Source organism: Ctenocephalides felis, unplaced genomic scaffold (genome assembly GCF_003426905.1).
Source record: "Ctenocephalides felis isolate EL2017-DRISC unplaced genomic scaffold, ASM342690v1 CF-g0.4_SCAFFOLD_03570, whole genome shotgun sequence".
NCBI classification, from domain to species: Eukaryota; Metazoa; Arthropoda; class Insecta; order Siphonaptera; family Pulicidae; genus Ctenocephalides; species Ctenocephalides felis.
In genome coordinates, this window is record NW_020539724.1 from 13,673,900 (window position 1) to 13,700,524 (window position 26,625).

At 29.8% G+C, this 26,625-nt stretch overlaps 1 protein-coding gene across 8 annotated transcripts in view; it reads left to right on the plus strand.

Annotated features, from left to right (window-relative positions):
- LOC113383219 (serine/threonine-protein kinase MARK2-like) overlaps positions 1-26,625 on the plus strand; it is a 121,323-nt gene that overhangs the window by 88,650 nt on the left and 6,048 nt on the right. Inside the window, exons 1-14 of one of the 8 annotated variants that reach the window (XM_026621464.1) lie at positions 12,882-13,080; positions 16,233-17,492; positions 19,102-19,314; positions 19,389-19,609; positions 19,680-19,825; positions 19,921-20,056; positions 20,119-20,303; positions 21,202-21,314; positions 21,384-21,609; positions 23,232-23,465; positions 23,658-23,829; positions 24,666-24,797; positions 25,577-25,674; positions 26,149-26,254. In XM_026621464.1, the coding sequence (XP_026477249.1) occupies positions 16,479-17,492; positions 19,102-19,314; positions 19,389-19,609; positions 19,680-19,825; positions 19,921-20,056; positions 20,119-20,303; positions 21,202-21,314; positions 21,384-21,609; positions 23,232-23,465; positions 23,658-23,829; positions 24,666-24,797; positions 25,577-25,674; positions 26,149-26,254 (2,996 nt within the window). In that variant the 5' untranslated portion in view covers positions 12,882-13,080; positions 16,233-16,478. Of the gene's footprint in view, positions 1-1,680; positions 2,667-12,881; positions 13,081-16,232; positions 17,493-19,101; positions 19,315-19,388; positions 19,610-19,679; positions 19,826-19,920; positions 20,057-20,118; positions 20,304-21,201; positions 21,315-21,383; positions 21,610-23,231; positions 23,466-23,657; positions 23,830-24,665; positions 24,798-25,576; positions 25,675-26,148; positions 26,255-26,625 lie in introns of those variants that run through there. The other 7 variants (XM_026621466.1, XM_026621465.1, XM_026621471.1 and 4 more) reach the window with 7 other exon arrangements.

Genomic DNA, 26,625 nt, shown 5'->3' on the forward strand with positions numbered 1-26,625 from the left:
AAATCTTTGTATTAGTAAAAAATCTCAAGCAAATATCTGCACATGTTAACTGATTTAGTATCAGTTTAGGGAAGTCGGATATGACAAATCCTGTGAGACAATTCCACTCGGATTCACTCCGAGGGAGGATTTGTATCGGAGTGTTAACTCCGGAGTGAGTTACCCATCCCTAGTATGTATGTATGTATGTATGTATATATATATATATATATATATATATATATATAATTTCCAGATGGTTTCCTTGTAATTGCGTATTCACGGTCTTTGCCAAATATTTTCAGCTCGAATTTTGCATGTAGTACGCAAAAGTTATTTACATATTGCAGGTACGCTTCTTGCTCCATAATATAATACTTTACGTGTATTATATCTAGAAAATAATTAACTCATGTATTTATTTTATGGATTTTTCATATCCCATGAAATTCGCACGTTTTATTTCTATAGGAAGTATTTCAAATGCAAATGCTTGTATTGTTGGAGTTCACACAGCGAGATGCCTTTATCAAGGTGGTTTCCTGTTTGCTAATAATTTTATAGACAGAGTCGGAAAACTCTGGAAAAAATTATAAAAAATAGACAAAATTTAATATTACTGCAGCTAATAATTTTGTGTTCTATATTTTTAAGGATCTTATCAATTTTTTCATACCATTTAAAATTCCATGTATTACGTTCTTCTTCCTGCTGTCGGAAATGCCAATCGATAAAACTGGCTGATCTTAAGGTCGACCTGCGTGTTTTGCACCTCAAGTAATCTTCATAAATGCACTTGCATGTACATTTTAAAGGTTAATTGATTAATGATTATATGCAGTTTCACTCTTGCAATAATTCTGCATTAACTAATGTACCTACTAGTTTCGTTGTTGCAACAAAATCCATTACCAAATTCCAAGTCTACTTTATAAAAAATAATTATGAGTATGATATTTGATATTTGATAGTCGAAATTATCTCCATGGATGCTTCATTAGTTAAATCGACCAATGTACTTCATATATTATTAGCCACGACGTTCGACTTTCTATTTTTAGTCGCTTTTTTATAGACCCACGCGAATGTACAGATATAATCTCACTATATGTTTCTGGTAAACAGAAAGTTGACGCATATTTATTATTTATAGAGGATGATTTTGTCATATGAAGTAATTGATAAGAACGATTTATTTATTATGTATACTGAAATATTTGTTTAAATTTCTTGACAAGAACAGTACCTACTCGCTCGGAATAATATATTTACACAAACATATTTTTAGAAACATTTCGTTGTGTATTTATATATGGTTTATTAATTTGTTTCCTTGGAAGGAAATTTATATTTTTAAAAGACAAATTTGGTTTATTTTTATTTACCTTATATTACTCAATATATCCTTTTATATGTCAGCGATATTGGTATTTCTAGTTAGTCTTACATGTTCGCATATAGAAGTGGGCTGAATGGAGCTTGTTATACCGGTTTATTATTTCGAAATATGTTATCATCATGTGATGTATTCAAGCTCATGTAAAGGCGAAATGGCATGAAAGCGCGCATTTTTGCATCTTCTCGACAAAATTAAAGGTTTAAATTATATTTTGTATCAACGGTACAATTATGTTTAAATTATATCGAGTTACGTCAAACTATGAATTACTTATTATTTCATTCGTTGTTTTTTATGTATAGGAATCTGTCAAAGTGACATTAGTGAATAAAATTTGTTAGAGTAAAAATGTTACCATAAATACTGTTATTGGGATTGTGTAAAGTGCATATTATACGTATACTGAAGTTCTACGTATCGATATTGTAAAACAAGACAGGTCGGATTGGAATGGCAAAAGAGACAGGCACGTGATAATCAACTCGAAGGCGAAGAGCAGTACTTTTGTCGTTTCAGGAAAAACTCCTGAGTAATGTACGAGGTACCGTGTGTCGCCGGCAACAAATGTGACGCTGCTAGTGCCATCAAAAGTCTATCCAACATCATGGGACAAATCCAATCCGCAAACCAGCACCAGCTGAGGAAGGAAAAAGAGGAACGCCTTAAGAGGAAGAACAAAGATCTCATACATGCCAATGGAATCACAGCCAACGGCAATGTGAGGTCTTCGGTCAGACATAGCCACCACATCCACAATCACGATTTACTGAACAAAAAATTAACAACTTTCCGACACGCCGAAAGGGATTATTTGGAACACGAAGACATCGAAAAACGTCTTATGAGTAAATCAAAACACGAAGAACAAAACAGAAGTATTAAACGAAGTTCCACTTGCGACTGCAAACCGAACGAGGAAGACAGAGTGCTTCCCAACGCACCACAAATAATACAATATCGAGTAAAATCTCACATGATGAAATTTTTACGAAGGACCAAAAGTCACACTCCAGCTACGTTAGCTGAGAGGGGTCAAATCGATCCTGATAAACTCAGGAAAAAACCTACGAATGTTACTCCAATTATAAACACGGAAAATAATCAGAATAAAAAGGATCCGAGGAGAAATTCGCAGGATCAGCAGAATGAAGTAGTTTTGAGGAAGAGCCAGCAGAATGGACATGCGCAGCAGGCCGCAGACAAACCAAAGAAAGTGATGGTGACCATGGTTGATGGTTTGCCGGTCGTGGTTTCTTCTAGTAAGGGAGAGAAAAAGAGCCGAGCTAAGGTTGGTGAATTGTAATACATTTTTCTTTAAATATAAGGTAAATCATATAATAATTATGGTTAATATAACAGCATAGTTATATTGAAAACAGTTCTTAATATTCTTCTACTTAAATAAAATTATGCCTACCCGTAGTATTTATTTATTTCTTTATTAAATATTTGATGTTCACAATTTCGGATACAGCAGATTTAATATTATTAATTCTAGTTGAAGTATGTTTATTATCAACAGTACCAAAAATAATTAGTTTCCAGAATAATTGCTTGTTACACTGGAATATACTACACCAACTATCATAATGCAATTATTCTCTACTATTTGAATTTTAACTATACAGTTTGAAACTCGTTAAAATTCTGTATTACTATGAAAAATATCACTGCATCGCAAATTGTAAATTCATTGTAACCGTGCAAATACTATATTCTGTTTCCGTTTGATGTATAATATGATGTACAACGCTGTTTGAACTGACAAAATCAGATTTCGCAGTTTTTTTCGTAGAAAGCGTATAAAATATTTAGCAAAATGTAATGGATATACCAATTTACATGATACATAGCGTTTATATATTTGTTCTGATAAAAAATCTCAGCACTTTTCTAGGAATATAAATTTTGGCACATCCGTGAAAAATTTGGGAGGTACCTCTGATTCATGACAATCAACAGAATCGAAAGTAAATGTAATTGTGATTATATTATTTGATGTAAATTTCGGTAACTAGTATTATGTCATATATTTTATCAGATGAGTAATAGGGAATAGTATCTTTACATGGCTTCCCATTTCAGTAGAACATGTTTAAATACCCTTGCGATAGCTATAATTTTGCTATTATGTGCAGAAGTTATGACAAATCTAATTTACTACCAGAACTGAAATTCTTTAATTAGAAAATTTGAAGTGCTGTAATGACATCACACAAATTTGCTGTAATGAGATTTTATCATTCTCTGACCTGGTATGAAAGACTGACAATTTCCTCAAGCCACTTTAGTGACACGACGTCCGGGATATTATTATTAGTTACCTGACATTATCCATTATATTGACACAGTGAATTAGTTCCGAACTCTGCCTTAATACCGTTGTTTCAGCAAATGTGGATGTGTGTGCAATAAACAACGGATCGCAAAGTGGAAAAGTGTGTCAGATGGAAAATCATAGACGCGTACACTGTATTATTGACAATGGTGAACGCTTTAATATCCACGGTGACGGCATAAGAGAATAATGCTTTGTTGTATGGTAGAAGATAGTCGGCTGCTGGAAATGTAATGGAAATATTTCAAAACCTGAGGCATGTTTGAGAAATCACTTATAAATTTAAATATAATTAATGGTGACCATGGCAGAGGTACTTGGATCGATAATCGAGGATTGTAATATTGAATAGATCAGATGTCAAATGCAAAGTTTGGGTATAAGCTATTATATTCTCTATTAGGTATATGTCAAATCCAAGCATATCAGGTTGGCAACTAAGTGCGTTTTTCAGCTTAGATGGTTTCAGTTGAATTTTTAGGTTTGCTGACCTAGTCCAAACGTAAAATATCTTTTGTTAATGGATAGTAGACAATTTATATGTCAATCTTATCTGATTATGTGATAGTTAATTGTTTTATTACTGTGTATCTTATGTTTGTTTTACTTAGTATGTAAATACTTCACCGTTATGTGCATACTTCTCTATTCTATTACCTTTGTCCTAAATTCATTCCATTACTAATGAATCCGAATTTAATTAAATTCAAATCTAAAATCGTGCTCTCTCATGTTCTAGTATGCAACCTCAATTTCCACATGCATCAGCTATGCATTATTATTTAGTAATGTTATTAGTATGAAAATGCAAATCATTATAGAAAATTGTTAGTAGTTGATTGTGTTCTCTCTCGGCTTGACTCTACCTGTGCGCAGGTGTCTGCAATTTAATGCACAGAAGTTTATGCAACGCGAATGCGAATGAATGTTCAGGGATGGGCTGTTGTAAGGCACAACTCTACTTATGGCTTAGAATTCTAAGCAAAACGACATTCACTTTGTACTTACTTAAGATATAATTATTAGGTACAGAAAATATTGAAAAATATTTAATGAGGCACAAATAAAATATTGACATTCACAACGTCTTAACAGTAACTTAACCTTCTATGGGCTTCCGTAAGTTGCAGGTCACATTCCAAACTTTTCGATATTTAATCAAATATTTGTAACTTTTTTCTTGAGATGACGGATAAATCTTAGTTTTTCAACGTTGTCAAGACAACCTAATAGAGTTTGTTGAACCTAATTAGTTTAAAAATTTACCTGAACTAAGTCTTTTTCTAATACACCTGCTGCTTAACATCAATAATATTAGGGCCAACACTTTTTGGCGGCTTCATTTATGTTTTATTATATTCTACTTATTATACTTATTTTTCAAAATCTGTCTTTTCGGCTCATAAGAAATCTGTTTTTTTTTTTAATTTTTGGGATTTATTGAGTTTGTATTGAAAAATATGTTGTTTTCGCTGGTCTTCTTTCATCATCTCTTCAGGTATCCAGAACATTTTGTACAGGTGCAATTTATTTACATATACAAAAATCATATATACAATTTTTCAAAATTTAGCTTTACTTAAATCTTCGTTAGTGATATAAGATTTTTTTCTTAAAGTATTTCATTAAATTTAAATTTAAATAATTTAAATTAAAAGCATTCATAAATTATTTCTTTAATATAAACCTGCTCTTTATTTTTTGGTTCTTGAATTTAATTTTTGAGAGTGTACACCAAAAATAAAACAACGTACTTAAAACCTCATGATTAAATTTATTATTCTTGTTTTCTTATTTAGTGTTTTACTACCATATCATTAAATTTTACAATACCATATTGTGTAACAAATTTGGCTTGTATCAGCAATAAATTTCATCATTAATTTACCTTTATTTATGTTTTAAAACAAAAATATTGATTGCATTATTTACAAACATGACTCACTCGTCACCAATTTAAATCGATCAATCATATATAGTTCCGTTATTTATTTTGAAAATTGCGTTTTCATAGCCTAAACTAAATTTATTTATAGACAGTGAATGCAAATATTAAATTTATGATTTTAGTTACAATTTTCCTGGATCTTCTCGTATAATCATACGAGATTTATAGCTCAAACAAAAATTTATTTACAACTATGTTAACTTTCAATAATCAATGGAATGAACAAACATATAATTATCGACATTGATAAGAGAACAGAATCAACTCTGGTCATTTCAACAATGGAAAATTTTCAGAAATTATAATAAATAAAGCAAATTCGTCTCAATTTGCTGACTTAAATCAGCTTTAAGATCAGATTTTTCAGGGATATTGCTTTGCTCGCATTCATAAATTCTGTATTTTAATTTTGTTGAATTTATTTACTTAATGTCTATCTTGATGTTGATATCTTAATTCACCCAATCCATATAAGTATTTTCAATTTCAAGCAAAACATATATTTTTTTATTTCTATTTTTCTCATTGTATCGTTGCATTGAAAACCAAACCGTTATTACTATTTTTTTCATCAGTGAACTTTCGAACTTCTTGATTGATACAAGTCGAAAACAATCGCATATTGTGTTCAATATTAGTGTTCATAATATCTATTATTAGCATTGTCATCGATGATATCCTGTAAATAATTATTTCCATGTCTTCGATAATGTTTATCTTATTTTTCAATGACTACTTTGACTCTAAAATGCAGACTTCAGTACAGTTTTTGAATTGATACGGTTGAGACAAAAGTTGAAGGAATATATCTGTGAGAGGATAATAGAATTGGTTTCCCTGAATTTGGATTTCTATATTATTTAGTGCTCTTGGGAGTATAAAAATTTAATCAAAAATGTTTCCGTGCATCAGCTGACTATATGATGGTTTTCCGTGTTTATTTACAAAAGTTATCGACGGTTCCAGACTCTACGGAACGTTCTATAGAGACGATGTTTACAGTTTGGCATCTGTGAGTTCGATCTATCGTTTATATATTGATTAAAATATATTTAGAACTGCTTAAAACAATAAAAATATCATCTTTTGGCTCAGCATCCAAATACACGTAAAAAACACATGATCATCGATGCACACATGTAATTCATATCACTTTATCGAATACCATGTGCGAACTTCTTGTATATATATATACACATAATTTTATTAAAAACACAATCTTTTTATAGATTTAGCCTTTGTCAAGTTGTATATATTATATTTTTGTACAGTAGCTTCGAAACCGTGAATGTTTTTCATTGACAATTTAATTAATGAATTTTAGTTTAATTGAATGCTATTTATTATGAAAATGAAGTTTAAATTACCTGCTATTGATTAATTATAATGTCGAACGGTCTCGAATAAAGTCATCATTATTGTATTATTATCATAATGTTTTAATGTACTTTCATATGTAAATATTGATGAAATTTCCATTAATTTGAACACTGATCGCTGCTAAATCACTTATTTTTGCAATAAATTCGAGCAAATTTTAACCGTTTCTAATATATCGTTTAAAATGATTTTAGTTTACTTTATAAAATTTTATACATAAATTATTTTCAATTACAGCATAAACAACTATAACAATATTCAAGATTTAAACATATAAATTTACTCGTTTATTGATTTTCTAACTAGTAAAGCTTTAACGTAAAAATATAACATATGACATATGGATACAATAAAAAAATAATAAAGTATGAGTAGATTATATTTTGTAATAGTGAAATACACTATATATATATATATATATATATATATATATATATAGAGTGTATTTAGAGACAATAAACGAGTAATTAGAGACGAGGTGTATTAATAGAGACGAACGAAGTTAACATGAATATGCTCATAAATTTTTAAATGAGAACATTTTATGATAAAATGGACTTACTTGGTGATTGAACATATGCAGTAATTTGATTAAAAACTTCATCTATTTTTATATAAAACTAGATAACCCGACAGACGTTGTCCTGTGCCCATGTCTACAATTTGTTAATATAATATACTAATATTTATCGTTTACCTAAAAATAATAATTATTGTTTTTTAAATTACTCTTCACGCCAAAATGCATATACATTTATAATATGAGCGATGTTAACTATAGAATTGCTTTAAATAAAATGATGAGGATTAAATTAATTTAATTTTTTATTATTTAAGATATCCAAATTTGCATTTTAAACTTCTCCTAATCGATATCGTGAGGGCCGAATTGTATGTATTCATCTTTACTTTTATATTTGTTGTTAGAAAGTGAAATTTTTACGAATTTTAAAAATATTGTGGAAAGATTATTAAAAGATGCAAAGAAATTATGTATTGAAAAAAAAAAAACTATACTGAAAATTTAATATCCGAATCTTGTGTTGGCGCCCCCCTAAGGCGTGCGCTCGTCCTTTTTGCATGCATTGCATTAAAGGTAGGACTGGCCCTGATTAATACTTAATTTCATATTTTAAGTGAATTAATTTGTCATATCCTGCTCATATGTGTATAGCTTTCATTTGTTTTCAATCCAAACAATGACATGTCGTTTTTTACATTTTTTTCATTTATTTGTACAATATTGCACATATCCCAGTATTCAGAACAAACTTCAGAAAGATTTATCAGAATCCGCGTAATCGTTTAGAAGGAGTATACAGTGAGTGCTTCTAATTTAATATGAACTTTATATAATAGCAATAAAGCTCAAATTGATTCTACGTTTTAGTTAGAAAACGTTTGTATGAGAAAAAGAAAAGGCCTATTTTAAGGTTTTCCCGGCAATTATTCGATTTTTTTTCGCCGTAAGAACCATCCTTGGACATCAACGAACATTTTAAAAAAAGGATTGGCCAAATTGGTCCATGTATTGTTGAGTTATGCGCTTACCAACACATTTTGCGATTCATTTTTATATATAAGAAGATGTATTCTTTTATATTTATTATAATATAAAATTATAAGTAAACTATCAAGTTTTTATTAATAAATTACTATAAAAAATCAAAACAATAATATCCAAGGCTATTTCTGCCTGTATTTCCTGCGTGCAACGTCTTACCTACCTGTCTGGCGACAAACGAGAATCAAATAGGATTTGCATGCATAATTTTCATTTATCCTTGTGCGGCGTTAGCAAGGTCGACGCGGTTTATATTTATATATTTATATATTAATTTATAGCACAACTATGACCCAGTAACTTAAACGACGTGTAATGGTTATTTTACTGGATGGTTTTATTAAAACTACTCATGGTGAAATATTTATTCAGCAAACCAGCGGAAATCAATAGTAATAAAGTAACTTATTTTATACTAGCACAAAATTTAAAGTAAATGAACTGTTGTTAGGCATAGTGTTATGAACCGATTAGTTTTTGTTTGATTTTTAATGTTATGAAGATGAGATATTATTGATCTTACTAAGTTTTAGTTGGTACTAATTAACAAAGTTTTTATAAATTTATATTATTTTGTATTGATTCATTTTTGGGTGCAATCAATTGCCCATTACATTCATTTGCCAATCAAGTATTGAACGGGTTCAAGGAATCTAAATTTCTTAAAAAGAAGGATTAATATTTGAGGGACTCTTTATGGACAGGATGCATTACAATATGAGGGATTATATTATATTTCGAAAATAAACTAGTGGGGCACATGGCATCGTGCCTTAAGGCAAATTGCTGGAACTTCCCGTACCATAACGAAATGCTCGAGGAATATTAAATGTTTGTAAATATATTATTATCAATATTGTAACATTTGTCTAATATTTTTTTATAAGAATTATATAAACTAAATTTCAAAGTTATTTATTTAAAGTATATAAGTGAGCTTTAAAACTTCAGCCAGAATTAAAATTGAAATCTGAAATATTTTCAATATACAAAAAAAAATTTTTTTTTCAAAAGCAATTGTTTTGTCAACAAAAGCAGAAAGTTTTTTGAATCATTCTATTCGGATGCTTATTACTCTCAAAAACTACCATTTTTTGTATATTTAGCTCTGTATCTCCGAAACGGCTGGACCTGCCTTTGCCAAAAACAAATCAACACTTTTCCCCATCATTACAAATTTAATGTTTTTTAGATCATTCAAATCGGATGCTCCGTTCTCTCAAAAACTCGATTTTTATTTTCTGCACTCTTTTATCTCCGTAACGGCTGGACCTGCCTTTGCAAAAACTAATCAGCACATCTCCCTATCAATAGGAATCGAATGTTTTTTGAACCATTCGAACGTGAACGAAAAAATGCGGACACACAAAACACACACACACACACACCCATTTTTTCTGAGGTATGCCAAAATGTCCAGAAACCTTCAAAACGTCGAGAAATGTAAAAAATATTAATTTCGTTCTTTGGACGATTACAATAATTCACCCTACGAGAAGTTGAAAATTCTCATTCTCACATCTTCCAAGATTATTCATATATATTTTATAATTAAGTGCATTTTCAATAATCATCTTCACATATTTAAATTTCTTCTCTCTAATCATTCTACCGTAACAAGAGTGTCATTACCGTCATTACCTATTTTAATTATTTTCCGCTGAATAATAAATCAATTCCGTTTATTGTTTGCGTTGTTAAATCACATGATGGAAATTAGTCAAAGCACAATTTTTATTTATGGTTTAGTCATTATTGTGAATCATATACATACATGGATATAATGTTCGGTACGCCCACTTGTTGCATTTATCAAACTATCCTTTGATCACGTACTGAACTCAATTGAAATAATAGTTAATTTATACTGATGGCTTTGGGAAGTTATTTTATGGTGCAATTGTAAATGAAATATATTTTGTATTAATTACTCTGTGGACATAATTATGAAGCCTGATTTTAACTTTAATTTTTTTTTACCAATATGCAAATTAAATTGAGTACGTTTGTCAAAACTAGATTACATACAAGTATGTATACATAATTTATTCTCGCATTGTTGATTCAACATTTGTAATTGAATTCAAACCGCCTCTACATTTTTTTGTGAGTTACATAACATTTTTTGCTACTGAATAAACAGCTTTTTTATGCTTCCTGCTCTTTGTAAAAAATATTCATCGACGCATTATTAATGAAACCAGTATTTTACATGTACGTTTTTGTGATTGCATATTGATGCAGGAAAATTATTTTATAATCTGAATGCCCGTATAAAAATATTTATAGACGCTTTTTTATATAGATAGGAAATGACAAAAAATCTAAAAAAAAATATAGTTGTCATTTAGTTTATTTTATTACTAAAATTTGGAAAAGTTATATTTGACTAAATAGGCGACAATTAAAAGTTTAATGAACAAATGAGAAATATTGATAATTAATATTTAGTTAGATTTCTCAGAAAATCACATTTTATATCGAGTTTTTACCTGTAAAATATGTTAATAGATTTTTTTTTTTAAGTAGCGTTTCATATCGTATAGAGTAATTTTAAATAATTAATATGCTTTCCAAAAAATGTGAGGATATGATATAAGTATGTCATTAGGCAAAAGCTCAAAAGCTGAAATAGGTTTCGAGAAGCTCTAAAGATTTATCCTACTTCGTGCTTTTTTTATTATTTATTATGAAAGTTTAAGAACCATATGTTTACTTTAAAAATATGTTGTTTATTATATGGATTTTCAAAATGCTGAGGTAATTCTAGATTTTTTGGAGTAATTATACGGTTTTGCTAGAAAATCGTGAATTTTATTATTTTATTGAATATTTGAGCGTTTAAGTGAGCTTTATAAAATCTAATCTTCTTGGATCTTGGCACTATTTATTACAAAATTTAATTAAATTAATCGTATTTGTTCAAAATGTTAATTTTTATTAAATTGATATTTTGAAATTAATAATAATATTTATATTTATTAAATTTCCTAAATAATCTTGTTGTTTAGTATTTTGTGGAGTATATCAACTACTTAAGCTTTTAAATGACCTTTACAAATGCTATTTTTTGGTTTTTAACACAATTTAATTAGTTTATTCTAATCGTATTTTAAAAGATATTCTTTCAGTACATCAATTTTTAAAAATGCTAGAGTAGTTCTAGAAATTTTCTAGAATATCGTATCTTGTATTATTTTATGGAATATTTCATATCATTATCATCATAAATAAATGGGTGCAGATCTTGATAATATCTATTATATAAAAATAAGTCGAGTTTTCCTTCCTGACGGTATAACTCCAGAACGCACGAACCGATTTCGACGATTTTGGAAAGGACTCGGACTCAGTGAGGTTTATAGCAAAGAAAATTGAAGAAACATTTCAACAGAAAAGCGGAAAACACTTTTTCTTTTTCACATACAGCGTCATCTCTGATACTTAGCATGTACTACAAACTAATATTTTTTGTTTGGCTGCTACTCATTTGTTTCCTAACATTTCAATTGGAAACCATCAAATCAATCACGTGTATTGTGCAAATTTTTATTCAATTTCAACAGCAGGCAATTTTTTTCTTCATGTTTTAATCACCAAACAAAATCTTACATAAAATGAAACCATCTGGTGGTGAAACGGAGTTCGCCCGGTTTGCTAGTCTTATTATATAAATGAAAAAAAAAAGAATTCTTAGCTGAGTATTTTTCTATAAGCAATTGATTAAGAATGATTTTCTTAAGGTTTTCAGTATCTTTCATAAGGCCTTCCATCTTGTGGAATTTAGAATAGAATTTAGAATTTTATATAGAATTTGAAAAAAAAATGGTGTACATCTTTGATAACCAAAAAATGTCGTTTTTCACAAACAAGTTGATGTTGGTAACTTAGGACTTTCATCATCTTTTTTATATAAGTCCCAGTATTATCATCTTATGCAATTCAGATGTCCAATTCTGGAAGGAATTAAAACTAAAAGGCCCCTCTTCTCGAGACTGCGCCCACATGTCCACCGATTATGATGTGGGCCTCTCATTTGCATATATGCCAGTTGCTACTTTTACAAATAAAATCTGTGTATACTATACTATTCTCCATTGTATTTCTGTCCCATACAAATAAAACTTTGTCGTCAGTTCGGTTTCTATTAAAGGTGCAGTACACCTTATTCGTACAACGAGCTCGTTTATATCTATGTCTCGATAATGATATCTGATATATCGGAACGCTGATATTGAAAATGGTCTCATGGATTAGTTTGTTCTCTGCTAATCTGTAGAGTCGTTTAGTCACACCTCAATCGATGTGTTGCCAAGTGTAAAATGGATAAAATGTGCGAATCAATAATATTTGCTAATGAAATTAATTGATACAGACGTATGTGCAATATTAGAACAAAGCATATGAAAGTGCGTGGATAATTTTCAGTTTTAACCATGGATTTTGTGTAATGTCGCCGGCAGATGTGATAAGTGGGTGTTGTGGGCTTTAGAAAGCTAGTTAATAAGTGTTTAGTGCGTAATTTTGTGGGAAAATATACAAAATAATTTACACTACTTTATATTACATATTTTCATATGACCATTATTATGCTATATTATTTTTTGCGAACGTGAACGTTCCAGTTTTTTTGTAACATTCAAAAAATGATTTATTAACGTGCGCCATATGTGTGATATATAATTCATACAAAATCAATTTTACGCCCAGCCATCTAATTGCTATCAAATTTGTTTTTGCGATAAGATAATCAGGCCAGTTATCAGATATTTCGTATAAAGATTTTATTAATTTAATAAAATTAGCTGGAATTAATATTATTCGTACAGTTTTCCTGTGATAAAATGAACATTTTACTATACAAACGTGTATAAATCAGTATAATAATAGTCTTATAATCATTTAGAGCTTTGTCTAAAAGTAATTTAATATTTAGTTAAAAAAATATTACATATGATGTATAATGGCGAACATTAGTTTCATTAATTTAAAAATATTTGCTAGAATAAATACGATTTATAAAATTGTTTTATGATAAAATTGACGTTTTCTGTTCTATGTTACAGAAGAAACTTATATGTATAATAAATCAGTATAAGGCTAGCCCTAAAATTATTAGTTTTCTCTGAAAATTATTTAAAATTTTCTTGATTAGAAATGATACTGAAAATAATTTAATTTTTCCAAAAATTATTTGAAATGTTGTGATATTGAGATCATCTAGTAAGATTTGGTTGAATTTGATATAAAATATTTATTTTCAAATGCTAAAAATAATTAAAAATTTTGTCTAAAATTTATTCAGAATCTTGCAGATAATGATTTAAAATTTTCTTGAAAAATCCTGTAGAATGTTGTTAAAGTTGATAATAAAATACTTCATGCATTTAAATTCATAATATTTTTCTCAATATTCATATAGTACTTAGTTTGGAAATTTTCCAACACCTTCCAAAATATATTACATTAATTATAGTTTGAATACAAAATATTGGTGGACCTTTTTAGCACATGAAAACGTTGAAACACCATTATGAATGAACGGGGAATTTGGCGTTATTTCTAGGAAATATGAGTAATTTTATACGTATTAAATCGAGTACTCAATATTATAGATGAATTAAGAAATTACTTCATAAATTATCTATTTTATCATAACTCTTCAAGTTCTAGTACTAAAAATGGTAAATGCAATTTCTTGAAAGGCAATACGCCATATATATTATACTAAACGATATTTGCAATTATGAAACAAAAAGTCTGGAAAATACGTAGACACCAAAATATAAAATTTGTCATAACAAAGGCTAATCTATCTACAGTCAAGTCTAAATTCCAAACGGCATGGTTCAAAGTTTTATTGATTTATACCTGCAAAAATAGAGTAATGATTACTAGTATATAAAGTGGCACTATTAAATTAATTAATAGTCTTTATTTTCAATTCTAAATATTTTTTATACTTAGTTTATATAGCACTAAAGTATGTCTGTCTTCTACCATTCTAATTAGTGGGTACTTTTAACTTTGTCATAAAATCGTTGCTTTGTCATCAACAAAAACTGATAAGTCCTTATCTTCGTGATTTTGCTAAAAATACGGCGATAACATGTAAATTTACTCTTAGTTCTATATATATATTAAATCCGTCGCATATATCATTGTTTTCTACAGAGATACGTCGAATTGAAGAAAATCATATGTTGGCGAACAAATATTTAATTAAAATATACGTTGTACATATATAAAATGAACTTGAATGTTAGTTCAGCTAAAAATGGTGGCAGCTTGATTTGTTTGAGAATTTTAATTAATTTGTTGTGTCTTAACAGTTGACATGAAGAGACAGCTATGTGCTTGTTTAGAATTTTAAAGTTAAGAACCGTAGAATTATAAATTATACATGTTTTTTTTCAAATTCAATTTTTTTTCCACGTTCTTGTCGTACTTTGAAATTCTAAATTCCAATTTTTCTCATATCTCCTCGACTGATTTTGTATAATATAGTATTATAATGTATCATTTTTGATATTTTCTGGTATCAGATATAAATGGGTAGCACCAAATGATACCACCTGAATATTATCTGTTCGCACGCCATTTCTTTCATAAGAATTCACATAATTCCAAAGAGAATTATAGCGCGCTCTGATTATTAAGATTATTATTTTCGCTACATTACCCTTATATAAAATATGAAAGGCGTGTGTATGTAATTTCATAATATTTATAATCTTACTGGCTATAAAAAAATCTGAGTGTTTCTGGTTGTAAAAATTGAATTAGCGAAACTCGAATGAAGGATTTTATATGGCGTTACTTTTCCAGTGAAATTAAAATATGATTACTCGTATATTATCTGTCTTGAAATTGTATGATCATTATTATTGTTTTTATATATGACACTTCTATTTCTTCTCCTTAAGAATTTTATTAACAATTTTAGCCAATCAGATTATATGGCCTGACTTCAAGGAAACGTCAATGTTCAATTAATTGAAATTATTAAACCAATCAAACATTAATTGGAGTCAATTGTTTGTTGGTCTCTAATTCATTCGCGTGTTCTCTATTCAGAATTCTATACGATTATGTAATTAATGGAATACTAACTAAAATTGTTTTAATACTCTATTAATTGATCAATTAAGAAATTACTTTCCATGGTTCAATATTTACTGATTGTCTATTTTATCATACGAGATGCTCATCATGTTTTAATATTAAAGAATAATTGCAGCTGCGGTATATTTCCTTTAGTTTTTAGCCTCAGGCGATCTTGATTAATGATTATTCAATTTAGTTTTAATTGTAGTCCAGTATAATTTCCTGAAAAAACGCGCAAATATTATTATTAGCCACCATTATTGGTTTTCGCAATTTAAGGTTCTGCTACAGAATTATAAATTGCTATAAGATTATTGATTTAAAAATATCTATTCTGATATATTATTATTGTTATTGCAAGTATGTTTCATTTCAATTTTCGATCAGATTACAACACAAATAAAATTTAATGCTTTTAAGCTGGCCGGTATAAAGTCTATATCGTGCTATTCGTAATTGCTTCTGTCATATGTGTTCGTCTTATCATTAAAGCCTTTCATATTGTTATAAACATCAGCAAAGTTACATGGAGTTGGGAATTCTTCGCAATTGTTATTTCTTCTACTTGTTGCTAAGAGGATTGTGAATCGTTCTCAGTGGTGTCCGAAATAGTGGCTTTAAAGATGATCATTAAGATCTGTGGAACAACAAAACCAAAATGTGATTTAAAATTTCAGATACATTAATTTTCGAGGTTAACGACAACGAGATTGAAAAGCAGCCATTTGTACATGTGAACCAGTGAACCGAAAAACACTTCAATATGAGTGCAAGGAATAATGAGGTTGACTCATTGGATCGTAAATCGGCTGTAAGGAGAAGTTTCCGATTGCCTGGTTTGAAAACTTTAACTTCGGGGACTAATGCCACTAAAAACGCGAGTGCGGCACCGATTTTGCCAAAGTTCAAAAGCCCGGTGCAGTTGAAAAGTTTTAAACCAGAAGAAGTGAATAGTAAATTTAATAATTTGGAAGACAAAATAATGAAATCGACAACAACGCCACTTACATCGTTATCTAAAGATGATAACGCTATTGCCAAACAACTGAAAACGGCACAAGATATTAAAAAGATCACAGTGATCACTTCAAGAAAAAGACCTGAATGTAGCAGGAATAATTACAATTATGAATCAGATATGAATCATAGAAACACTGTGAATGCTGATACAAAATCTTTAGATATTGCTTTAGAAGATGCTTCTACCATGGTGGCATTGAGCGATTTGGAGAAACAAATTACAAAAATGGAGCACGAAAATAGCGCTTTGACCAAAGACAAACGCGGGGACCAAAAGATATGGTCAAGTGCGGATAAAACTTTAGAACCAAAGCAAGTATCACACAAACCTACCATGTACGATGATCACGAAAATCTGATAAATACAGGAATTAGTGACGCATCTTTTGATGGTGAGAATGATACATTTTTACGAGGTGGACCTGCCAGAAATTCTACTGGACATCACAGTTCCGGACTTCCTTTGATGACCACCGTAAAACGAGCGGCTGCACGGGTTTTGAGCCGTACTTCGAGCGACACCAGGGAGGTGGAGCAGACGGTGCAGAGGATGCGAAAAGCGTTGCAGATGCAGGAGAAGCAGGCGCGGAAAAGCGTCCAGAGAGCGGACAGTGTCCGAGAAAAACCTCCACCTGCAATGGTGAGGAGACCGCCGCCTCCGTTGGATTTGAAGAAAGTTAAAACTCCGCAAAGCAGTTCGAATCGTACAAGAACGCCCATTACTCCAATAACTCCTTTAAGTCCAATCACGCCTAAGGTATTTCTCGATATAGAGGAGCAGCTTATAATAATATTTTTTATAAGAACAAATTGTAATATTAAGTAGATAGAACTCAATCCTTTTCTTTAAACTTATGATCGATTTTGCAAATTGGTATTAAATTTTAGAAGCTTTACATAAGTAAACTTTTTAATATTGCAGGAATTTTACACATTCTATTTAGATAGACTTATTTCAATGTATAATATAATTTTATTAATATATGAGCTAGATAATTTTCTTGCCTATAATATTTGATGAATACCCAAGTAAGATAATTATATATGTCAAACTATACAGGATAATTTTATACGAATATTTATATGCTATTCTCTATGAGTAATATAATGTTCTTACTTCCTAAAATCAATATAATACGAAATATAATTATAATCTCAGCTTTGTCTTCAAAATGCCCTTCAAATAGATACTTCCAATAAATTAAACGATTTGTACCTCGAGTGTTGTCACGATATTGAAATTCCCTAGAGAACATCCCACGTCGACAGCCCTTCTCATCGTAAATTGTATTTGATTGAAACCGCCTTAATGTTTAATTAATTATCTCCAGGATAATTTTTCATCCTAACTTAATACAATCAGAAAAATACATTTATTTATTTAAACTAATGGATATGATTTTCTTACTTATTAATTACATCTCAGTTTTTTTTCAATATTGTTAATGCAAAAATTATTACAAATGAGATGCGATTTGAGGGAAACTGTTTAATGTTTAATGCTCTTTTTGGATGTAAAATATGCCATATTACAAATTATAGAGTATGGATCACTAAAGCCGCGAAGAAGTTGATTTTATCGACAAACTGGTTTATGCAAAACTTAAAAAAAAAAATCTGGGAAAAGAATGAAGAATTCTGCACCAAATATGCAAGCGCATTTAATGACAGTTTTATACAAGTTGGATTGTTGTCTAATTTCTGAATAAATTATAATCAAAACTATATTATAACTTTATTATAAAAGCTTTTTATGATGATGATAGACGTGTGAAATTACTCAGCAGTAAAATATTTAAATTGTACTAGTTTCATGAATTTTTTTTCTGAATTAACAATTAAGCAGAGTACATAGATTTTTGATGGTATAAACACTAATTATATTTATGAATAAATTATAACTTGTTAATCCAGCGCAATTTTCAACATTTAAAACTAAAATAAAAAGTTCAAAATATTGTAATATATTTAAATCGCTCAGATTTTCCATCACTAGAATTTTTTTATTCTATTATTCGATTCCAGTATTCAGTATAAATAACTACATTTGCATATCTATTGAGATATTGTCGGAAACGAATCACTCATTTCAGTTATATAACAGAAATTATTTAACTGCATTCGATGGTTATGCTCGGAATATATTTAACTATTATGCAGAAAACCTTTTATTCAAATAGACTTATTTTACGACCACTTTAAAATATAATGCACATAGCCTTTGATATTTCAGAATTAAAATATTATTGTCTAGTTCTTTTCATGTATAATATAACAATGAAAAATCGAAACATAAAAAATTGTGACATTAATTTAGTTATTGTTGATTTATTGCAATTAATTAATTAGATATTATTTTTTTCCAGAGTGCTTCCGACTCCTCGACACGGGTTTCATCTAGATCCCGGACATCGGATGAACCACACATTGGCAAATATAAATTACTGAAGACAATTGGCAAAGGAAACTTTGCTAAGGTAAAATTAGCAAAACATGTACCCACAGGAAAGGAGGTAGCTATCAAAATTATTGACAAAACACAGCTCAATCCTGGTTCGCTTCAAAAACTTTTCCGAGAGGTAAGAAAACTTTGGAGGTAATGGACTCTGTTTCTTATGTATTTATTCATGGATTTATTTTGTGTTACACCCAGGTGCGCATCATGAAAATGTTGGATCACCCAAATATTGTAAAACTGTTTCAAGTGATTGAGACAGAAAAAACTTTATATCTAGTAATGGAATATGCATCAGGTGGTGAAGTGTTTGATTATCTTGTTCTTCATGGTAGGATGAAAGAAAAGGAAGCTAGAGCCAAATTTAGGCAAATCGTTAGCGCTGTACAATATTGTCACCAAAAGAAAATTATTCACAGGTAGAAACTTACACAATTTCTATATTATTGCAAAGGAATGAAGGTATTAATGCTAAAATTAAATTTTAAGGGATTTGAAGGCTGAAAATCTGCTGCTTGACAGCGAGATGAATATCAAGATAGCAGATTTTGGTTTTTCCAATGAATTTACACCTGGTAGTAAGCTCGACACATTTTGTGGTAGCCCTCCATATGCTGCTCCTGAACTTTTTCAAGGTAAACTAAGAAATAATCACAATAACGCCGATTTAACCAACTCGGGTTAAATACATTAAACCAATACATTAAATTTATTTTTTATAATTTTTTAGGCAAAAAATACGATGGTCCAGAAGTAGATGTCTGGTCATTAGGAGTCATTTTATATACCTTAGTAAGTGGTTCATTACCTTTCGATGGTTCAACATTACGCGAATTGCGAGAGCGAGTATTACGGGGGAAATATAGGTAAGGCTAAAAAACAAAAATTATATTGCATCGATGATTTAATATATCATTTTTTTCTTTAGAATTCCTTTCTACATGTCAACGGACTGTGAGAATCTCTTGAAGAAGTTTTTAGTGTTGAACCCTGCCAAAAGGGCTAGCTTAGAAAACATCATGAAAGACAAATGGATGAATATGGGTTATGAAGAGGAGGAATTAAAACCATTTATAGAGCCAATGCAAGATTACAAGGATCATAAACGGATAGGTAAAAAATATATATGACTAGCAAACCCGTCGAACTCCGTTTCGCACCCGATAGTTTCGTGAGAAAGATGAAGAAATTTTTTGTTTGTTTTATATTTGAAAAGCAAAAATTTGATTTTATTGCACAACAGTAATGAATTTATTTCGATTACAAAAATGAAGTATTTTTAGTTGAACTTCTATAAGTAAATGAAAGTGAATCCGCAAATTATTCTTTTCATTGAAGTGCTCTTTGGTAAACCACATTTTTTGTTTTTTGGTCTGACGTGAACACAAACAAAGCGGATGGTTTTCCAACTCGTGGACAGGCAACGTATAACTGCCCATGTGAAAAACAATGATTTTCTAAATAATATATTTGAAATTTATTCCGCAAACACTAAGCGATTGGCCTTGCGACTTGTTAATTGTCATTATAACGCAAGGCGAACTGGAAATTGCAATTGTTTGAAGTCAAACGGAAGACCAGTCGGAATTATTGGTATGTCACCAAATCGCCAGCAATTTTTGATTGAATGGTGAAATTCACTGTACATCATTATTGCTCGTTGACTTAACCAGGCATAATTCTGATAATTCTCACTAATGTCATTACTCGATTTTTTAATTACGGTGCCTGAAGTTTCAGCAGTTTGCATTCTTAGCTATAAACCTTGCGGAGGCCCGAGACCTTTCCAACGAATGCAAAATTGTAGAAAACGGTTCGTGGTTTTCCAACTCGTGGACAGGCAACGTATAACTGCCCATGTGAAAAACAATGATTTTCTAAATAATATATTTGAAATTTGGCGTTCTGGAGTTTTTTCGTCAGAAAGAAAAACCCGACTTATTTTTATATATATTATGTAGATTATAATAAATATAAATATATTTTTTTATCTCGATTATTGTAATTGTAGAAGCACTGGTTTGCTTGGGCTACAATAGACAAGAAATTGAAGATTCTTTGGCGCAATGTAGATATGACGATATTTTTGCCACGTATTTGCTTCTTGGAAGAAAGAATTCAGACGTAAGTTTATACAGATCTTCGTCATAATTATAATTTTCCATACAATAAATCATTTTCTATTTCCTCCAGCCGGAAAGCGATGGTTCCCGTTCTGGTAGTTCGCTGTCTCTGCGCAATTTGACCGGTTCCAACGCCGGCCAAGGGACGGTGAATTCACATGGAGCAGCCACCGGCAACAATAACTCGGTGACCTCCGGGACAAATGCTACTGCAGGAGGACAGTCGCCTAGTCATCGGGGAGTTCACAGGAGCATTTCGGCGTCTGGAGGAAAGCCCAACAGAAGGGCCAGCAGCGGTGGGGAAACGATCAGTCAGTACAACTCGATGAGATATATATTGTTGATATTAATTTTGTTTTTGTTTTTTATTACTAAGCATTTGAGGAGAAATAGATTGGTTAATAGTTGGGTTTGAATGGATTGATACTAAAACCATAATTTTTGCGTTAATTGCATTTGCTATATCAAATATGCTTTGCAAAATATACTGTCGGAAAATTATCTTGATTTGTTTACGTTAATTAAATATAAATAATCGTGAATCCGGGTACATAGTACATAGTCTAAAATCATGTTAGACCATCCATGTAGCAATGTATTTGATTAAAATTGTTAAAATCGTTATAAAATAAATGTTAGCCTCTTTTGCGTATATTTTGTAAAAATGATGCAAAAATTATTACAAAAATAGTGATAGTAGTAGATAGAATAGTAAAATATTACAAATTGAGTATGTTGCTTTAAAAGTAATCCTAATCTAATTTGTTCTTTTTGCGGATTTCAATATTGTAAAAAATAATGGTTTGGGAAAAGAATAAGTGGATTTTTTTAAATTGTGTTAGTCTGTTTGAGGAAATTAATTATAAAAAATTACGAATGGGAACATTGCCATAAATGTTATCTTAGTCGATTCCTTTTTCGACAATAAATGTCATAAAACAATCAGGGATTTAAGAAACATTTTTACGTTGAAAATTTTATTATGAGAATATTATTTCACAAAAGGGTATGATTTTCAAAAACACAGATGAAAAATAATTAAAAACAAGTTAGTACTAAGTTGATAAAAATTACGATTTGTAAAAAAAACATAGCTCGGAAAGAGTTTAAAAACAATATCAGTTTTCATATGTAGTCTGTAAATTTGCTGGTGTGTAAATAGATCTTGTTCTTAGGGGGCGTCCATTAACCACGTGATCGATATATCAAGGAATTTTGGACCCCCCCCCTTCCCCTTGGTGATACGTGGTGACATTCAAAATTAACCCCCCTTCCCGCTGCAAACATCACGTGTATTTTTCGTTACAAGAAAAAAAAATTTTTTTAATTTCAAATAAAAATTAAATATACGTAATATCTTACTACACCCCTCCCTCCCCGACGTGATATTTTGTCATTTTTTGTCAAACCCCCCTCCCCCTAAATCCCTCACGTAATTAATGGACGCTCCCTTAATAAAAAAAATTATTCGATAGTTAATATCAATTACTAATAAAAGGGCAGTTTATTATTATCAGTTGTGTTTAAAATCGAATTTATACTGATATGGCTGATATTAATTTAACTGAAAGTATTTAAAAAGTAGTTTGACAAATTGATAAAAACAATCACGTATTGTAAAAAACATTGCTCGGTAATTGTATAAAAAAACTGTTATCAGCGTTTTATCGTTCGTAGTGAATCAGTTGAATACATTGATTTTTTCATATATTGGTACAAAAACGTAGAAAATGCTTAGTTGATGTTTGTAAAATAGTTACTAACAAAAAAACAAGATATTAATATCACTTATATGTTTATAATCGAGTTTGTACTGCTGTTTTAACATTTTTCCAAATTTGTTAGCTTTTGTACTGTTATTTTTGTAATTGTACATTGCTAAAAAAGTTTCATAATTTTTTTAATTATTTTTTCTCAGGGGGTGTCCCGACATCAGTGGCGTCCGGGAACAACCACAGTAATCACAGTGGCGGCGGAGTTACTAACAGTAGTGCTGTGACAGCATCGAATTTCAAACGACAAAATACAATTGATTCAGCAAGTATCAAGGAAAACACTGCGCGACTTCAAGCTCAAAATAATCGGCCAACAAGCGCGCAGCCTAAGACGAATTCATCTGCAATTGACTCAAGTAATTTGTTTGTAGAAGAAGGTTGTGTCATGCATCCGTAATAAATGACTTATTTTGAACTATTGCTACTTCAAAATACATCTATCATACTCATTTTTAAACTAAAGTTCAAATTTTATTCAACTTTTTTCATTCAAAGCCCCTTTCCATTCCTATTTTCATGAATTGTTTAAATGTTTGTTTTTACTAACGTTATATTTTATCCATTTCCAGATACTTCCAGTCCTGGTAAACCTCGTGGTGTCACGAAATCGAACACAATGAGCGGCCAAAGATCTTTGGCGACTGGTGGATCCGTTGGACGCAGATCGACCATCAGCTATGACTCCAAATCAGGCTCAGGAAGCACAGAGAAGACGAACGCCACACAGATCAATGACAACAAGTATGTAAAATTGTTATTATTTTGATTAACAGTTGCTTTTAGTAAAGAACCGCTTTGAAAAATTACTGTTTGTTTAAATATTCAGCATTGAGATGATGATAATAAAAATTGAATTGGTTTATAATTTTTTATCAGAAAAACGTTTTGGACTTATAGACGTCTCTATTTGCTAATGACTTAGTTATCTAATAATTACTATCATATAAATTGTAATTAAATACTCTTAGTTTTTGATAATTATATAAAAATTTAATTCGTTAATTATAAAATGGTGTTAGAATATTGTAATCAGCATGCAAGAAACAATTTCTGCAAGCATTATGCAATTTAATCAATTGATAGCATGATTGTATCAATTAGGCATAGTGCATTTGTAATTAAATTTTAATAATGTTTGAAATATTTTAGATTTAAATTCAGTCTGCCAGGTTATGGTAATAAATAATTGTTTTTGCAGGTTAAGAATATATATTTATATATATAGTGGATTTATGAGTCCATAAATAAAAATATAAATGAATTGGTATAAAATTGCTTGGATATTTGTTTCATCCACATGAAGAATAGCTTAAGACTGTTTGAACAGTTTATTAAATTATGGCTTTAGCAGAATACATATCAATTCATTTATATTAAAATAAATTAATTTCTACGATCTATAACAATCAACTAACATTTAAAAATTTCGTTTTGCTTGCTTCCTTTCGCTTCTATCGCCACGCCCGACTGCTACTTCCATATTTACGTGTGCGCATTACCACAAAAATTTACCAAAATAACAAAAAATATCATCCAAAATCCGCCTCAAAATGTACCATGAACTGTCGAAACATCAGTTTTGCCAGTGGTGGCGGTGATTTCATTCGCACCGGGTCAGGAAAGGGTCATGTGAAATCCGCCTCCGTCAGTAGTGCAGGAACATCAGACAACAATAGCAACCAGACGGCGGATCCGCTCAGGCAGCAGAGGTAGAATTAAAAGAAAATCAGGGAATAAAGCTGAAAGTGTTTAAGAGATAATAGACTTTCACTCCATTACATTAAAAATACCAAACCAATAAAATGATCTACTTAAACACTTATGCAGCTTATAATGTACTCACCAAGGGTCATCCATTGGTTACTCGAGTTGTTTTCCTAAAACTTAAATTGTAATTTTTCCAATCAGAAGATTCATATTGTTTTAATAAATTTAAATAATACAAAATCACAAATTAATGGATAACTCATGATAGTGGAAAATTTATTCACACATTCATATGTAATTTGTAATCTAATTTTAATCATTGTCAAAAATTAAAAACATATGATTTCATCATTATCGTTTAGCTTCGTAGACTCCAGTCCAGACACTCCAATTTATATTTTTATATACATTTTATTTTTTTGTTATAATTTTTTGAAATTTTTCCCAAATCATTTTCTATAGTTTCGCAGTAGCCCAGGTAATTTTTGTTACTTATTGTTAGTATTAATGTTTTAGTAGTTGCTTTATCATTATAGTTTAGTTCATTATAGCTTTTTATTTTAACATAATATGCATGCAATTTAAATTAGTGATTTTATTGCATTTATGCTTTATTAATATTTATGCTTTATTAATCGTTTTATGCTTTGATTAAATATGGATTACGAAGTAGAAATTTATATAATTGGTAGAGTGTAATCAATAAATATAAATATTAATATTTATATACTTATTATGTTTAAGTCTGAACTATTTATTTATTTTTTTTACAATTTTTCAGCATGGTTAATCGCACAAGTCTCACACCTAGACCAAATACGACAAGAGAGCCAGTTGCTTTCCCAAGGAATGTTCCATCAAGATCTACATTCCACTCAGGTAAATAATAATTTTATATTTATTTATTTATTTATTTATTTATTTATTTATTCAACGCCCAAGGTAATAATACAATATAGTTACATTTTGTACATAGTGTACAAATTATAAACTAAAGAGATAATATGTGAGAAAATTAGAGTGTTAAGAGTTCATAGATAGCTTTGTATATATACATAAATAAACTTTGTATATATACATAATATAAACCACAAATAAATAGCAATAAATAAAAACTAATAAAATTAAACATTTAATAAGCTATAAATCATTACTTAAGACAGTCTTTTAAGGATAATTTTTCTGGCTTGTTTTTTTATATTTATCACTGACAGACCAAAGATATCAATCTCAGAAGCAAATTCATTTATTATTTTTGATATTCTGAACATGGGGTATTTCCAAAGTTGTGTAACTTAACGTCTATTAATAATATTAATACAATTAATTAATATATCTATTTTTCATTTTAAGGTCAAACTCGCCAGAGATCAAACATGGGCTACGGGGGACCCGTAGATTCCCAACATTCTACAAGGCCGTCATTCTTTAGTAAAATATCATCCAGATTTTCAAAACGGTGAGTTTTTTTTATTTATTTCATTTATTTTTTCATTGTAGTTTAATACACATTTTTGAATAAAAATATCTAGTCTGGTATTAGGTACTTTGTTCAGTTAACTTAGCGCTTATTCATGCATCCTGCTTTTACTAACTAGAAAAAATATAAAATAAGTTAATTTTATTTTTTATTTAAACATTTTTTTTAAATAATAATTGTTGCATGACGAACAAAATTATTAATACAACACTGAGCACGATTATAACTCCTATATTTTGTTAAACAATTAATAACTATTTTTCAATAACTTATTTTTGTAGAATAACTATTCTGAAACTGTGTTTTCATGGAAAACGAAAAAGCTAACACATGCCAAGAATTTTATACAA